General features: G+C 30.2%; 1 protein-coding gene across 1 annotated transcript in view; it reads left to right on the forward strand.

The window, feature by feature from the left end:
- The window catches only part of LOC106459854 (neuron navigator 3-like), a gene marked incomplete at its 3' end in the record, with an annotated part of 119,620 nt that extends 102,607 nt beyond the window's left edge, over positions 1–17,013 (forward strand). The window contains exons 12-22 of the mRNA XM_013919526.2: positions 2,280–2,426; positions 3,018–3,107; positions 4,343–4,436; positions 5,598–5,672; positions 6,096–6,267; positions 6,543–6,653; positions 9,335–9,439; positions 13,205–13,276; positions 15,243–15,439; positions 15,909–16,027; positions 16,813–17,013. Coding sequence (XP_013774980.2) covers positions 2,280–2,426; positions 3,018–3,107; positions 4,343–4,436; positions 5,598–5,672; positions 6,096–6,267; positions 6,543–6,653; positions 9,335–9,439; positions 13,205–13,276; positions 15,243–15,439; positions 15,909–16,027; positions 16,813–17,013 — 1,383 coding nt within the window. The remainder of the gene's footprint in view (positions 1–2,279; positions 2,427–3,017; positions 3,108–4,342; positions 4,437–5,597; positions 5,673–6,095; positions 6,268–6,542; positions 6,654–9,334; positions 9,440–13,204; positions 13,277–15,242; positions 15,440–15,908; positions 16,028–16,812) is intronic.
- Between the last annotated feature and the right edge of the window lie 170 nt (positions 17,014–17,183).

Raw genomic sequence — 17,183 nt, forward strand, 5'->3', positions numbered from 1 at the left:
CCAAGAATGACAATGGAGTCAGGGCTAGCCGACCCAAGCTGCCAAAATTTAGTTTTGTGAGTGAATGTTTTATTATGTTTAGTTTTTGTTATAATAAGAGTTAAAGGCAGACGAATGTAGGAAGTTTTGTTAATAATTCATTGACGTCGAGAATATAGAAGGTGGGCAGACGAGTAAGTGATAATGATATAAATAGCGTGAGATGAGCGGGAAGCAGCACACAGACAGAAGCAAACAGATAATAGTGAAAGAGAATAAATTTGGTGTGAAGTTAAAGTACTGTAGAAGTGATAGGCCTAACGATTGACATAGGCCTAACATTTAATATGTAAGAGTGAAACAGTAAAAAAAAAGGATAGAAAAATAATTTTATTCCATCAGATTGTGGTTCTAAAGTAATTGAATAAGCCTAAGTGCACTTTGATAAAAGGAACAGAGGATCTTCAGAAGAAAGAAGACCAAACGATTACGGTAACTCACACCACAATTGTAAGTGAATCACAGAGAATACTAGTGCGATAGAAATATAAAAGATAGTTTGGCTTGTCAACTAAAATTCTAAAGTAATTGAATAGGCCTAAGTGGGTATTTGACAAGAAGGAGAGAACTATATATATATATAATACTTATGATATGTCCATAATATCTATAGGGTTGAAGAATTTATTGTACATATGTTAACTTGTTCTGATTATATATATATTATTTTGAAAACAAGTTAAGTGCATGCTGTATATTCATCATTGAATTTATCACTAACGAGTCACAGACTCCTACTGCAGATGAATCTTAAGCCCAAGAACAGCATAGTATATATTTATACTATTAAGAAATATAATGAAAAGCCTTTGACTTCTGACAGTTGGCAAAGAATTATATTTTTTAATTCTGACAAATAGGTTGAATACATCAAAGCTGATCATTGTCCTTATAAATTTTATTTTGGTTGTTTTTATAATTCTACAAAATAGACTAAATTCTTAAAATGTCAGTATGTGTTTTACCATTCAGGGATGACATGGTCAATTTTTACAGTTGACTGTGGGATGTAAAGGCATTAATCTATAAGATATCTAACTAAAGATGGTGGCAGGTGAATCTCTGCCTTTAACAATGGGATGGAGAAGATGTAGACTTATTTGTGAATTTCAGATAAACCATAGATGTGTGGAACGGTGAACTGTTAATTGTTTGACTGCTTCTGTTTCAAGTTATTTTTTTATGTTTCTTGAAGAGCCGGTTAATCACTTTATCTTAATCTTCTTGTGGTGGTCATCTTCATCTAGAATGTGGACCTTAACAGTACATTCCTATTTATTCATAATTACAGTGGTATTACCTTTATTTGCTGGTAGAATTCTGTCTTTCTTTAAGTTCCTGAGGGCAGTTTTTTACTGTAAATGGGTTTACTTTTCATAGCTTTCTGGACTGCTGACTTTATTTTGATTCTGAATTTTTTTTTTACTTCTGAGAAGCTTTAAGTTATATCTTCTGTGGTTTTTCCTATAGAAAAAGAAAAGTAACTAATAAAACTTTAGGCTTAAATGACTACACAGGCTACTAAGTAGTGAATTATATCTGATCATTGCAACCTTACTGTAAAAACTAAAAAAACTTTCACAAATTAAAGTAGTAATAGTGTTGTAACTCATGAAAGTAAAATAATTAAATGCTTAGAAAGTCAATAGATTTTAACTTGAGACAAGCTTTATTTATATAAAGTTAAGAAAGTATATTTCAAAATGTTTGGCGTGTAACTAGCATCTTTAGTTTTTTTTATATGATATTTAAGTGATATATAATGAAATACTGTTTAAAATATGTATGAAAACTATGTTGTGTTGTTGCTCTATGTTTTAGAATTGAGCTCATATTTTAGCTTTGCAAGTAAAAGTAAATGCCATAGCTGCTAAATGACTTTTCATTATGTGAATCTAAAGCATCTTCTTTGTCATTAGTTGTCAACTTTTAGTTCATTTGAATTACATGTTAGAGTATTGTACTTATCCAAAGCTGTAATTATAACTTTAATATTTGTTGAAAAAATATTTAATTCAAAGCCTTATAATATATGTTTCTAAAGAAATAATAAACATTTATGAAACTGTTTATATTTCCTAACATAAAATTTTTCACACATAAACAACATTGGGAGTTTATAAAATAATATGAACTAAAATATCTTTCGAATTATTTCATCATTTTGAAAAACCTTAATAAGTTATTAAAATTCTTTAGTGTGTGTGAACTTTTTAGTTTTGATGGTTTCCTATAAACAGTACCTTTGGGAAAGATCCTGTTTAATATTTTTTATTGCAGATATATATTTCACTCGTACAACAAACTTCCAAGATGGTAAACATGCCACTATATCAGTACTTCTGGGTTCTCATGGTGACTATTCGAGCTTCAAAGCACATAATGAGGTAAGGCTTGACTATTCTTTTCACTTTTAAAAATGCTTCAGTGAAATAAATGAAAAAGTTATATGATATAGTGAAATACTGTTGAAAATTTGTACAAAAACTAAGTCGTATTTTTGTTTTATGTTTTAGAATTGAGCAGATTTTCTAACTTAACAAATACAGACATTAAACATTCATCATTTTACACAGCTTGAGGTATAAAAAATTGTTATTTTTTTAAACCTCCCTACTTATCACCTTTTTTATAGGTAATTATATTTATTGGGAAGTTATAAGTTGTAGCCTAAAGTATACATAGTAAGAATTTATATTGCAATTAGGTGAAAGTGTGTATAAACCAGGAAAATGTTGTTAGTCAGACATTGACCTGGGTTGTTGGGTGAATTAACAAACAGGTGCAGCAGGTACCAAATTTTCGTTTTCCTACTACTATCTAAACTGTTTTAGTATTTTGATAAATTTTTCTTTGTTATGAAAAATGTTTTTCTTTTATTAGTTTATTAAGGAGTATTTTTGGTCAATAAAATATTACTAATACAGCTTTCATTACTATTGGGTTTTTGTATTGACTGTACTAACTTCTTTGTGTAGAACATCAGTGAAGTTCTTATAGGAGCTTTCTTGGTCAATAGCAAGATGAGCTGGGACCTGATAGATAATATTGTGAAACAGACATTTAAGGTAAGAAAGATCAGTATTTTGCTTCAAGTGTAATCCATTTAATTTTCAATTCTGTCATCTTGTGAAGATAAATAATTATAGTTTAATACTTATATAGATTTGTTATTAGCTGCTGCATAGCAGCTCCTAGAATGGCTCTGAATTTTTTATCAAGTACAAACATTTAGCTCATAGATCCGTCATCTCTTGACTAATTTGAGATATAATTACAGTTTTGGACTCTGGATATTAAACTCTTTCAATTGATGTATTTGACCACGCCCAAGGTATCATAGATTAATTTACTCTAATCCTGCCTAATAGAATTTCAATTTGAGTGTAGGCTGGTAGAGATCCTGATGAGTAATAAAATTGAATCGAATATATACACACACCCATGCTTTGTATTACTGGTGCACAAAATTATAGCAAATAACAAGGAAAAAAAAAGGTATTTTAGATTAATTTACTCTAATCCTGCTTAAAAGAATTTCAAGTGCTGTGGCTATCAAGGATTCCCTCTTGTTTTTAGGTCATCTTCAACACAGAAATAGTTAATGGTGTAGTTTTTATTGTAGCACTCAATTATAACCTCTTATTACACTGGCTCAAGCATTTCTGATAGCTGGTTATTATTCCTTTTTTTTTATTCAAACATCATAAGAAACAGATTAGACAGACTATATAAGGTAGAAAACCATTACTGTGAACAATTTGTGTAGTATCAACCTCAAATACTTCCAAGTTGAAGAGATTGTTGAAAAGTGTATTAATTTAATCATTACGCTTGGAACATTTAGACTTTCTCACTTAAGATAATCTTCTGTAAAATGTCATCATAGCAGAGCTAATTAGATTAAATAATGCTCAAAACAAAAGGCCCAAGTTGATCATAGTATGGGTGTACTGCCTGATAGAAAGTAGCGAGTATACATTATTTTGGTAAATGTTTTTATCAGAATACTGGTGATATTTTTTAACAGAAATATAGATAACAGTAACTTAGAAAACCTTTCTACTTTTTCAGATTCTTCTCTTTGTAACTAAATAATTAAAACATAGATGCAAGAATATATATCTTTCAAGACAAATTATGAATGCTTTCTAAAGAAAATTATTCTAAGGTTTAAGCAGTGAGTGAGTAAAAGTATTTATAATAAAAGTTATATTTCTGTAATATCAGTGATTGATGAAAAGATGAAATTGTTTAACTGTTGCCTTGTGTGAATGCATTTCTGAGAATCATCCTTTGATAGGAGTATGTCCAAAGGATTGATCCTCTATCAAGCTTGGGATTGAGCACAGAAAGTATTTTAAGCTATCAAGTGGGAGAAATTGTTCGAGAAAAAGGTAAATATTTAATTTATCATTTATCTGATAGAGTTTTTGAATGAACATAAATGTTTGGTTCATATAGATAAAAGCTAGTGAATTATATGTTTTTATTAAATTATAAAATACTATTTATTGAACTATGTGTTGTGTATGTATGTTTGTGAGAAAATTTTGAATAGTCCAGGAACATAAAATTACTAATATGGTGCCATAAGTGTACTTTGCCTTTTCTGGTGGTGGTATTTTATGTATTTATCAAATTTGATGTAAGAATTCTTTAATATATGTTATTCTATGGTAAATAATGTATATAAACTAAACATGCTAATTTTTTATAATCTGGTTACACCTCTGTTTTAGAAAATTTGTAAGTACTTTGATGTTGTGTATTTACTAATTGATATTACTTTTAAATTATATTCTATATTTTCTGTTAACTCATAAAAACATTTTGAAAATCCTTTGCAAAAGGGATATAGAATACAAAAAAGCTATTGTACTAAGAAAATAAACAGGGTGTTTTTTCCTTGTGTAACTGTAATGTAAAAATACCCAAAGAAGTGATTGTAAAAAACATTTAGAACAAACATAAAAATAATAGATATTGTGATATAAAATGGGACATGCAAAACAGGCCAACATAAAGTTAAATAAAACTAATGAAAGTGAAGAGCCTAATCTTTAGTATAAAACACCTATAGTGAGTGGCCCAACAGTAAGCGTAAAGGATTACAGTGGTAAAAACCAGTGCATCAATACCTGCAGTGGGTAGAGCACAGATAGCCCATTGGGCAGTTTTGCACTTAAAATCTTCTAAGAATATCTGCACTTATATATAAGTAAATAGAATTTTCATAATTCTATTAATGTAGTTTTCTCGTTTATATCATTTTTAAGATTAAATATTACAATTTCTTAAATCAAAATAGACTTTTCAAACAGTGAAACCATATCTCAGAGTATGCCATTATAGAGAGTATACATAAAGTGAAATATTAAGTTTTTAAAACCTTTCTTATTTATACTGAACAACCCACATTAAGAATTTGAAAATTGCTTTAAAAAGAGTTTCACATCATTGATGTGAGTTCTTAATTTATTAAAAAATATACTTGCTTTAGACCATGAAAAAACAAAATCTAAGGCTGCCTGCTTTATTTTTATGTTGCTCAACAGAATCCGAAAAACCTGAGTTATTGCCGTGTGGTTACCTAGTTGGTAATAATATGCAAGTTCAAGTTATTCTTAAAGGTAAGTTTTATCTGCCTGTTTTTTGTACTCTTCCAGAACACAGTTTGATAAGTTACAGTGCCAATTTATGTGAATTGTGCTTTCAGGTTATAGTTATTTGCTTTTTTTTTCAGTAATTTAGATCTGCATTTACAAGAGTTATTAAAAAATTGATTATTTGCTGAAACAGCTTATAAAATTGTAATAATTCATTTATTTCTGAATAGAAATTAATGTTTGATATTCATGCAAATTACAGTTTAAAATTTTCCATTATTATTGTCGATTTTTATGCAAAATATATTTGGTACAGTTTTGTCTTTGAATTTGATTTGTTTATTGAATAATATTTGTTTTCAATATAATGTTGTGTATCAATTGCTATAAATAATAAATGGAGATATAATATTTGGCACAATTCAAATTTTAAATTGTTTTGAAAAGGAACAAGTCAGAATTCTGTTGATGGCCTCTCTTTTGAAACACTGATTGCCAAATCAATAATTCAACGGTATGTGTCATTGTTGTTGGAACACAGGAGGATAATTCTATGTGGGCCGAGTGGAACAGGTAAAACCTACCTTGCTCAGAAGTTGGCAGAGCATTTGGTTCTGAGGTACGATGTTTTTTTTTTTTTTGTGAAATATATCATATGCAAGATATAAGCACAATAAAATATCCCTCTGTGCTTAATACTGAAGAAAGTAACAAAACTATATTGAAAAGTGTTTCTTCTTTTTCCAAATGCAAAAGTTTCAGTTGTTAAATGAAATTTAGCATTCCATTAAAATAGATTAGTAAGAAGTCTTAATGAAAATTTTTAATTAAATAAACCTGTATTCATTTGAGACAGATTTACTGGGATCTCTATACATCTTTTGGTTTTATTAGAAATGTTAAAGAAGTCAGTCCTGGTGCTATAGCTATATTTGGGGTTGACCACAAGTCAGCTGAAGAACTTCGGCAGTATTTGTCTACTGTAGCAGAGCAGTGTGAGAGAAGGTAAGCTACTTTTTTGTCTACTGTAACAGAGCTGAGTGAGAGAAGATAAGCTACTTTTTTGTTTACTCTAGCAGAGTAGAGTGAGAGAAGATAAGCTACTTTGTTATCTACTTGAGTAAAAAAGCACATTATGCTAATATGATAATAGGTAGGCAAACAATGAGTTATAAGCATAAGGAAGAATTTTATTGATGGTGGAACATACTACGTGTTTCTACATTATGTTTCACCATTACAAAAATTCTTCTTTATGCTTATAAATTGTTTTCTTCCTACCTGTTATTAATTTGTTGTTTATTGTAGGAAAGCAGAGTGAGAGAAGGTAAGCTACTTTGTTGTCTACTGTAGCAGATCAGCATGAGAGGAAATAAGCTACTTTGTTGTATATTGTAGTAGAGCAGTGTGAGAGGAAATAAGCTAGTTTGTTGTATATTGTAGCAAAGTAGCATGAGAGAAGATATGTTACTTTGTTGTATATTGTAGCAGAGCAGCATGAGAGGAAATAAGCTACTTTGTTGTATATTGTAGTAGAGCAGTGTGAGAGGAAATAAGCTACTTTGTTGTATATTGTAGTAGAGCAGTGTGAGAGGAAATAAGCTACTTTGTTGTATATTGTAGTAGAGCAGTGTGAGAGGAAATAAACTACTTTGTTGTATATTGTAGTAGAGCAGTGTGAGAGGAAATAAACTACTTTGTTGTATACTGTAGCAAAGTAGCATGAGAGAAGATATGTTACTTTGTTGTATATTGTAGCAGAGCAGCATGAGAGGAAATAAGCTACTTTGTTGTATATTGTAGCAGAGCAGCATGAGAAAAGATATGTTACTTTGTTGTATATTGTAGTAGAGCAGTGTGAGAGGAAATAAGCTACTTTGTTGTATATTGTAGCAGAGCAGCATGAGAAAAGATATGTTACTTTGTTGTATATTGTAGTAGAGCAGTGTGAGAGGAAATAAGCTACTTTGTTGTATATTGTAGTAGAGCAGTGTGAGAGGAAATAAGCTAATTTCTTGCAGGCATCTGTTATATTTTTATGAGATGAAGGTAGCTAGAAATTTTGATTTTTTTGTAGTGTTTTATTGAAACTTTATTTTTAGTATTTTTGCATAATTTACCTTTTCAGAAACCACGACTAAAGAAACCTTTTCCTTTTAGCAGGTGGACTTTTCTCTATCAGAGGTAGAATGGGAATTATTTAAAAAAACAGTGACACCATTTTTAAACTTGAAATGGATTAAATTGTTTAGAAACATCAATTGTAAATTTAGACTGGAAGTCTTTCCAAAGATAAAAAAAACTACCTGAGAGCTGAACCAAAAATTGCTAGATATATTACCTATAGCTAAATTATTAATAATTAATAAACAAAAATCATAGTAATGTTAACCAACAGTGAAGAGGCGTGCATTTGCTATATATATAATGAAAAAGTTTCTATCATCATTAAGTCCAACTGTGAATTAATAATACAAAAATCTATAATATTAAGAAAATTAGCTATATCAATTAATGTTATTCCTTAATTGTTAGAGATGTAAGAAAAACTAGCATCTTAGATTGTTGTTTTACTGACAATTCCTGTCGCAATGATCTTGTTCCTGACATGAGTCATTCTTGATCATAAGTACTTTCTCTTAAGAGTAGAAAAACCTGTTTACTATTTTATACAAATATCCACTTACTAGTCATTCCTAATTTATTTGTTCTGAAAACTCTGGCATATTTTCCTTTTTTAGTTTTAAACTTCTAGCTGTATTCATGTTTTTCTCATTCATCCTTTCATATTCTTTTATTTTGTTTTTTTTATATCTTCTTATGTCTTTCCTTCCTCTCTAGTTTGCTACTTCTCTAAGTCTCCTCTTTTGTTTTATCACTATCTTTGATTCACATACCTCTTATTCTCCAATTACTTCTACACCTTATTGTACTATATTCTGGCTAGAGTATACCACAGTCATACTATAGTGTATTACAGTGGACCATAATGTGATGCTCCTAGAGTATGGTGTATTACAGTTGTGCTCTACTGTTTGACACTAACTATAGTATACTACATTAACACTACGATATACTGAAGAATATTATATTCTAGTTTACTTTACTACAAATATACTGTAATATGATATAGTACTTTTTTGTAAGGGACATTTTTTTTAGTCAGGGTAAGCTACCACTCTAGGTGTCTCTTAATGTTGATGAAGATTGCAAGCTATTTTTTTTTCCTTACCATTTTATTACACATGAAAGATCATTTACTTTTCATAAGCATTTGGGTTATTGTTTTTAACTGCATTTCAACTACTTTTGTAAGTGCAAATGAATATTTTTTGTATATATATGTATTTTTTTTAGTTGTTCAGTAGTTAGTTTTTTTAGGAATATAAACAAAACAATATATTGCATTTCTTTAATGAAACATCAAATGCAGGAACATTATTAAGAATTATATAGTATTATAAAATAAAACGTTTACTGGATATTTTTAATTTGATTTTAAAATTGGTTCATGTAGCATAGCACTACCAATTCTCAGTGTTTATTGAAAGAATTATTGGATATTTTTATTTTGTTTTCATAGTGTCATTACTCTTTAATCTTTGAATAAATTCAGTCATATTCTAGTTACAAACCTACCTAATGTAATCTCGGTATATTCATAGTTGATTTTTTTTGTTTTTCAGTAATCCTTGTGACCTTCCTACTGTGATAATTTTAGATAATCTTCATTACGTGGGTTCTCTAAGTGAAGTGTTCAATGGTTTCCTCAGTGCAAAATATCAAAAATGGTATTATTTTGACCTTCTCAAACTTTTTTTTTTCTGTTTTACAAGTTACTTCTAATATACGGTTCAAATTCTGGTTCAAACCAGAAAATTAAACATAATCTTAGGTAACAAAGAAAAATAATACTACAAAACAGTTAATATAGGTTAAATAAATGTATTAACATTTTGTAAAATAGAATATAAAGCAGTGATAAAAAACTCATCAAATTAAAATAACTTTATTAATAAAACAAGAAAATGACATTTTGGGGCAACAGCCCTTCATCAGGTTACCAGTGACAATGAAACTGTTAATATAAGGGTTAGGTTAAAAGAACAAATAAGACGTAAGCTACGTTTCAGTCCACCAAACTACAACAACAACAGCTTCAACTACAGCATTAATAAGATTCTTTTGTGCAGCTCCTTCAAACTTATGCATTAAACATTAACTACCATGTGCCAGTGAAGAGGCACAGCCACCATTAACCTTCATCAAAGACATCAGGAGCTTTATGAAATCTTTAATTTCCGTACTGCCTCTACGATCTACATGTCTGTACATGACTTTAATAGAATATATCATAAATCTGTTAAAAGTACTAAAGAAACAAAACTGTGTAAACTATGTATTAAAACACATGATCCTTGTTCTACTAAAAATAGTCCTGAAGAAAATCCTAATTTAGTTGTTACCATTCCTGCTGATTTATCACTGTCTGACACAGAAAAGTCAGTCTTCAACAAAGGTCTCAATTTCATTTCAACAAGAAAGTCTATTGATGTATTCACCCTTCGAGAAGACTTGGAGAAATTTTACCGTAGGTTAAGATTACAGGCACGTTTTTCAAAATCAACTCTTTCTACAAACACATCTTTGAGTCTTTACATAAATCCTTCATGTGACAAAACTCATCTCGACATCAACAACAACCAACCTCCAGTTGTGGATCAACAACCCCACCTACACCAAGTTACTACCTCTGACAGTATTGGTGATCATTTAACTTCTAATATGATGCTCACTATATATCAGTACCAACATGGAACATTCACTAGCTTAGAATATTTTGTACAAAAGTTTCTTAATGATATAGACAAATTGGATTTTCTAAGTAAACCTAAACACAGTAACCTAACTCCTGATGTACACAAAACCTTACTAACACTTTCTAAGCGATAAGATGTAATTATTAAACCTGCTGATAAAGGTGGTGCTATAATAGTATGGTGCAAAGCTCTGTACCTTGCTGAAGCAGAAAAACATCTTTCTGACATTAATTTTTACTGTCCCTTAACTAGCGATCCAGCTACATTGATTAACTTGAATATTAAAACTACCATTAACGATTTGATTCTTACAGGTAACTTGCCATCAGATGCTACTAATCTAATTGCTAGTTACCCCAGAATTTTACCTCCTCCCTAAGATTCATAAACCAGGGAACCCTGGTTGCCCAGTTATTTTAAATTCTCTGAGAGTGAACAGTATATATTTACCATGGGCATACAAACACTCTACACATCAATTCCCCATAACAATGGTATGAAAGCCCTCAAACATTACCTGGATCTGCGTTTTTCACTAAATTTCCCCCACATACCCTCTTACGTCTTGCCAAACTTGTATTAACCCTTAATAGATTCTCCTTTAATGGCAAATTAATGGTTGCTATGGGTACTGAAATGGGTCCTTCCTATGCTTCATTGTTTGTTGGTTACATAGAGAATCAGATTTTCTCCATTTATCAAGGAACACTTCTACTCTTTACAAACGTTATGTTGATGACACTGTTGTGCTACCACCCTTGTGTAACTTAAATAATTTTTTACACTTTGTTTTCTCCTTCCACCTAGCTCTTACCTTCACATGGACAGTTTCCTCAAAGAGCTTACATTTTTTTGACATTCTAGTCTCCATTGAACATTGTCAATTAACGATTTCTGTACACTACAAACACACTGATTCCCATTCTTAACTCTGCTATGACTCTTTTGCATTCACATCATACATTTCAGTCTTTTCCATATTCTCAATTCCTAAGACTATGCAGTGAACAAATTGATTATGAGTCGAAATCTGAAGATATGAAACATTTCTTCATCAGTTGTTTCTACCCCAAGTCTTTAATAAAAAAAATCCACTCAACACGTTTATTCTGTAACTCGACAATACACCCTAACATCTAAACCCAAGTCTACAAACTCTTGAATACCACTTATCTGTACCTAACATTCTAATACCTCTAAAGTTGCCTAAATCATCAAACAAAACTTCAACACCCTTACTGATGACCTCATAACTTCCAAAATTTTTAAAGAACCCCCACTTGTCAGTTACAGACACGATAAAAAAAAAACATCTTAGTTAACAGTGATCCAGAAATCTACCCCTGGTGTGAACCCAGGTATAGCCTGTTGTCACAGAAAGAAATGTGTCACCTGCCAATATGTTAACACCACAATGTCCATATTTGGCCCCAATGGAAAATTTCAAATACAACAATCATTCACTTGCATTTCAACAAACATGATATACTGTGTATGCTGTAACAAGTGCAACATGCTATACATTAGTAAAATGGGTCGCCATTTAGGGGATCATTCACGTGAACATCTCTTACATATGAAATAATTATGCTAAAAAACCATAGGTAGAAATTTTAATAACGCTTCACATGGCATGTCCGACTTCTCCATAATTGGACCCACATTTGCTCCATCCACTGTAACCCAAAGAGAACAGCTGGAAAAACGTTTGATTTTTAGATTAGGCACTGTTAATCCCTTTGGAATGAATGAAGAGTTCTCTTTCCTTTAACTTTATCCTTTCCATTTCCCCGTCCTACACTTTTTCTATACTTTCTCACACTGACATTTAGTGGCTACAACCTTTCCGTTCAAGGTACACACTCTGTTTCCTCTCTAGCCCGTTCACTTCAGTCACCCACTTTTGTTACCTTTATATTCTTTTCTTTTCACCGTCATTATTCACTTCTATTAAGTTCACATACCTTTTTATTGTTGTATTCATTTTAACAATATTACCCAATGCACGTGTTCATTCATTTTCTTACATTCTTGCCCGTATTTTTGTTCTACGTTTCCTTTTTTTTAAATTTATTTACTATAATTAACTTTATTTATACAATTTTTATACTTTTATTATTATTATATTATTATTTTTATTTTATATGTTACTTCTCTCAGCTCATTTTTAGCTTCAGGAACATGTTCTTGAGCCTTCGAGCCATATGTTATTTTTTCTTTCAGCCTAACCCTTATATTAACAGTTTCATTGTCACTGGTAACCTGATGAAGGGCTGTTGTCCGAAACGTCATATTCTTGTTTTATTAATAAAATTATTTTAATTTGACGAGTTTTTTTACTACTACTGTATATTTTATTTTGCATTTTGTTATTTCCTTGCCTATGCAATTATTTTATTACTTGAACTAACTTAACATTTTGTCTCAACTTCTTGATAGCTATATAGTAATTGATAATAAATTGCATCTGTTCAGTTGGATAAGTTTCTTTCCATTGGAAGTATGAAGTGTAGAAGTGAAATTTGGGTTTTTATATAATTAATGTGAGAATGTTTCATTGATAAATTTATAAGTATTTTTCTATCTTTATTTGAGCCAGTAAATTTTTGTATAGGTTCTATAAATTTCACTATTATAAAGTTAATAATCAAAACTAATAAAGGCAAGGTTAAGAGATAGATTGAGGAATATATATATTTTTGTACTAATATATATATTTATTTTTTATTTATTTAGTCCATATATTATTGGAACAATGAACCAAGCCACTTGCTCAACAACAAACCTCCAGTTGCATCATAACTTCAGGTAAGCATTGTATGGTGTGATTCAAACTTCGAAGTAAGCCTTGTGTTATGTATTGTCATGCAAACTTCAGGAAAGTATTGTGTGATATCATCCAAACTTCAAGGTAATTATTCTATGATGTCATCAAAATTTCAGGTATGCATTATCTGATGTCATAAAAATTCAAGGTAAGCATTGTCTATTGCCATCCAAATTTCAGATAAGCATTGTTTATTGTTATCCAAACTACAGGTAAGCATTGTTTGATGTAATCCAAACTTCAGTTAAGCCTTGTTTGTTCTTATCCAAACTTTATATAAGTATTGTCTGATGTTATCTAAACTTCAGGTAAATATTGTTTATTTGTCAAGTTTTTATAGAGACGGATTTCTTACAGCAGGTGTATGTGACTTGTTGGTGATAAATTTCAACAATAAACAGACAGCACACAATCCACTTGTTTTAAAATATTATATAATCAAAACAAGTTAAACGTATGTACAAAAATTCTTTACACTATTGGCTATTACAATTGTATCCAGAGCTTTAAGTAATTGTTTCTTATTTGTCAAAGTCCACACAGGCAGGTTAAATTACTTTAGATCACCCTCTGACAAGACAAGTTATGCTCCTCTATCTGTTATTACAATACAAGCTGTGAAAGTCACTTTAAAAATCACCACAATAAGCTCTTTATGGCTAAACTCACAATCACGCAGTTTAACTTTACTTTTTTCACTTTTACTTTCACTGACTTACTTACTTGCATTAACATAGTCACCTATATCTATATATTTATATATATATTGCCCAACTGAGGCCTAGAACTTTCTACAAACTACGAGACATTATGATGTAACAATACTCATTTAAAGCAATGAGAAAAATTCAGAACATGACGTCAATTAACGACAGCTGAACTACTAAAAAGTTACGTAAACAAACTTGCCCTAACTGTCACTTCTAAAAATACTAAATTTAACACTTATGCTTTATAACCATCTAAATCATAACTCTTGAATTTAGTTTAAATGAAACTGTCATGTATAGCTAACAGTATTGTCATTCAAACTTCAGGTAAGAATTGTGTATTGTGATCACTAATTCTGTTAATATTTATGTAATGTTGTCATATTTTCAAGTCATAATCATGTAATATGAATAAAGCTTCAGGTTAGAATTATGTAACATGAATAAAGCTTCAGGTTAGAATTAAGTAACATGAACAAAGCTTCAGCTAAAAAGTATGTAACTTTAACATAACCTCATCATAAAATAATATAATATCTTTATAACTCTGAATGTTAGCATAACTTCAGGTAACAAATACATAACATGATCAAAGCTCAAAGTAAGAAAAATGTGCAAGATCAAAGCCTTAGCTAAGAAATATGTAATGTGATCAAAGCTTTACGTAAATGTTATGCAATTCGATCATATTCTTTGGTACGAATTATGTAGCATGATTAGAACTTCATAAATAAATGAGTAATATAATTACTTTGTCAGGTAAGAATTATGTATATGATCATAACTTCATATAAAGAACGTATAACTTGACCACAGTTTGATGGTACTTAATCACAATTCTGTGTTTGCATCATGTAACATCATCTAACTCTAAATAAGGTTTGTGTAATGTAACAGGATTTAATAACCCTAGATAATGTAATCTTAGGTATATATTAGCAGTAAAAACTACATTCAATAAATTTGTACTTCATTTTGGGTTAGAAAATTCAGTTTGTTTGATGATTTTACACTACCACCAATTTACATAGTAAGTGCATTATTAGTTGTTAAACAGAAATGTTTCTTTGTTTTTTAACTTTTTAAGTATATTATGTAAAATGGTACTTACAATAGAAGAAAATTATCATTTACCTATGTATGTGTGCTTTTTGCAGTTTATTGGATTATTATAAAAATAAAGCTACTTGTTGCAAATGTAACTATGTACTAATGTACGATGCCTTTTGTTCTGCAGGTGGGTCCTTTGTGCTAACCACAGGGAACCTGTTAAAGGGTTTTTGGGCAGGTACCTCAGGAGAAAACTTGTAGAACATGAAATCCAGAGTAATTCAAATAACCCAGAGCTCACCAAAATTATTGAGTGGATGCCAAAAATATGGGAACATTTGAACAACTTTCTAGAAACCCACAGCTCTTCTGATGTTACCATTGGTATGTTGAGAGTGTGGAAGGCTGCTTGCTTTTGTGATGATAGTATCACAGTTGCTATATATATATATATATATACACACACACACACATTATTTATACAGTTAGCTTAAAATGATTCTTTTTTGCACTTTTTTTAAGAATTTTGGATCGGTAGGCATATGATATTTTGTCAAAAATCAGTATATAAACAGAGTATCTGGCATTAGAAACAGTTCTTCAATACTGTTTCAATTTCTAGATTTTTCCAATTTGAACAGTTCTAGCTTTATTTTATAAAAGCATAAGAAAAAGAAAAATTAATCGTCTTCAATTGTATACCAGTCCTGAGTCAACATTGGTCAGGCTGTATGACTTTTCACTCCTATTCATTTGCTTTCATGCATGTTAAGTAGATAGTGAGTGCATATTTTTGAATTATAGTTTCTACAGTCCTAGTATAGTTCAGATATTGTCTTACTCTCTCTTTTAGGTCCAAAATTATTCTTATCTTGCCCTTTAGATGTTGTCAGCTCCCAGGTATGGTTTACAGATCTATGGAATTATGGTATTATTCCATATATCATGGAGGCTGTTCGAGAAGGACTACAGGTGTGTTATTCTTAATTTTTCATGAATATTTAAAGAATGTTTTACAAACGTTTTTTTTATAAAGTTCTTTTTTGTTTAATCAAACTGTTGATTTAAATCTTTACATTTTTGATCTATAAATAATACTCAGAGTGGAATGTGTATTTTTTTCTATTGAATGTTAGACCTATAAGACTTTCATTTAAAATGCATGTTTTTTATATTGCCTAATTGGTGGAATAGCTTAACCTTTTATTCTAGCTAATCTATTTTCTTGGTTTGATTCACTCTTGTCAGTGTTATTGATGAAGAGTGGTATTCCTTGAAAAATATAACCCAATGGCAAGTGATGAATCATTTAGTAGATTGGGCCTTGTATTTATATTTAGGATCTTAAATAACTTCTCTGTTGAATAATGTAGAATAATAATTTAGTAGCATCACTGCTATATTTTCTTCAAATCTAATATAAATATAGAGTCACTGTGGTGAGCAAAATACAATTGAATATAAATAAACTTTTATAATTATCTTTTTCTATGAAAGTAAACAGTGAAATATGTTTGAAGAGTAATGTGTATTAAAAAGTTATTTTACAAACGTTTTCAGAAACTATTGAAACATGGTAGAAAGAAGCAATTAAGTTGATTATATTTTTTTCTTAAAAGTTAATTAAATTATTATCATTTAAATATTTCAGAGATTGTATTTCATTATAAAATGTATCTTATTTCACCATGTACTTGTGTGGATAGTGACACACTACGACATTTGTATTATAAACTGTAATTCTTCATTATACTTAGTTATATGGCCGACGTGCCCCGTGGGATGACCCAGCAGATTGGGTCTTTAAAAACTATCCCTGGCCAACTTCACGGGAAAGAAAATGCTCACAGTTGCTTCATTTACAACCTGAGGATGTAGGATATGAACATTGTTCAACACCAGGAGCAACTGCTGAAGGTCAACAGGGATCTTCAAGTGATGTTGAAGCTGATCCCTTGGTAAGGTTATTTTACAGGTGATTTGAGAAGATATCTCAGAAATATAGGAAGCTAATAACATTTGTGTAATGTCATACTGCTAGATGTAGAAGGTGGGCCTAAAGCGTATTCTTGTTTGTTTGTAAATTAAGTAACCATAATTTATTCATTAAAAACTTCATGAAATAATG

This window comes from Limulus polyphemus, unplaced genomic scaffold (genome assembly GCF_000517525.1).
Source record: "Limulus polyphemus unplaced genomic scaffold, Limulus_polyphemus-2.1.2 Scaffold668, whole genome shotgun sequence".
NCBI lineage: Eukaryota > Metazoa > Arthropoda > Merostomata > Xiphosura > Limulidae > Limulus > Limulus polyphemus.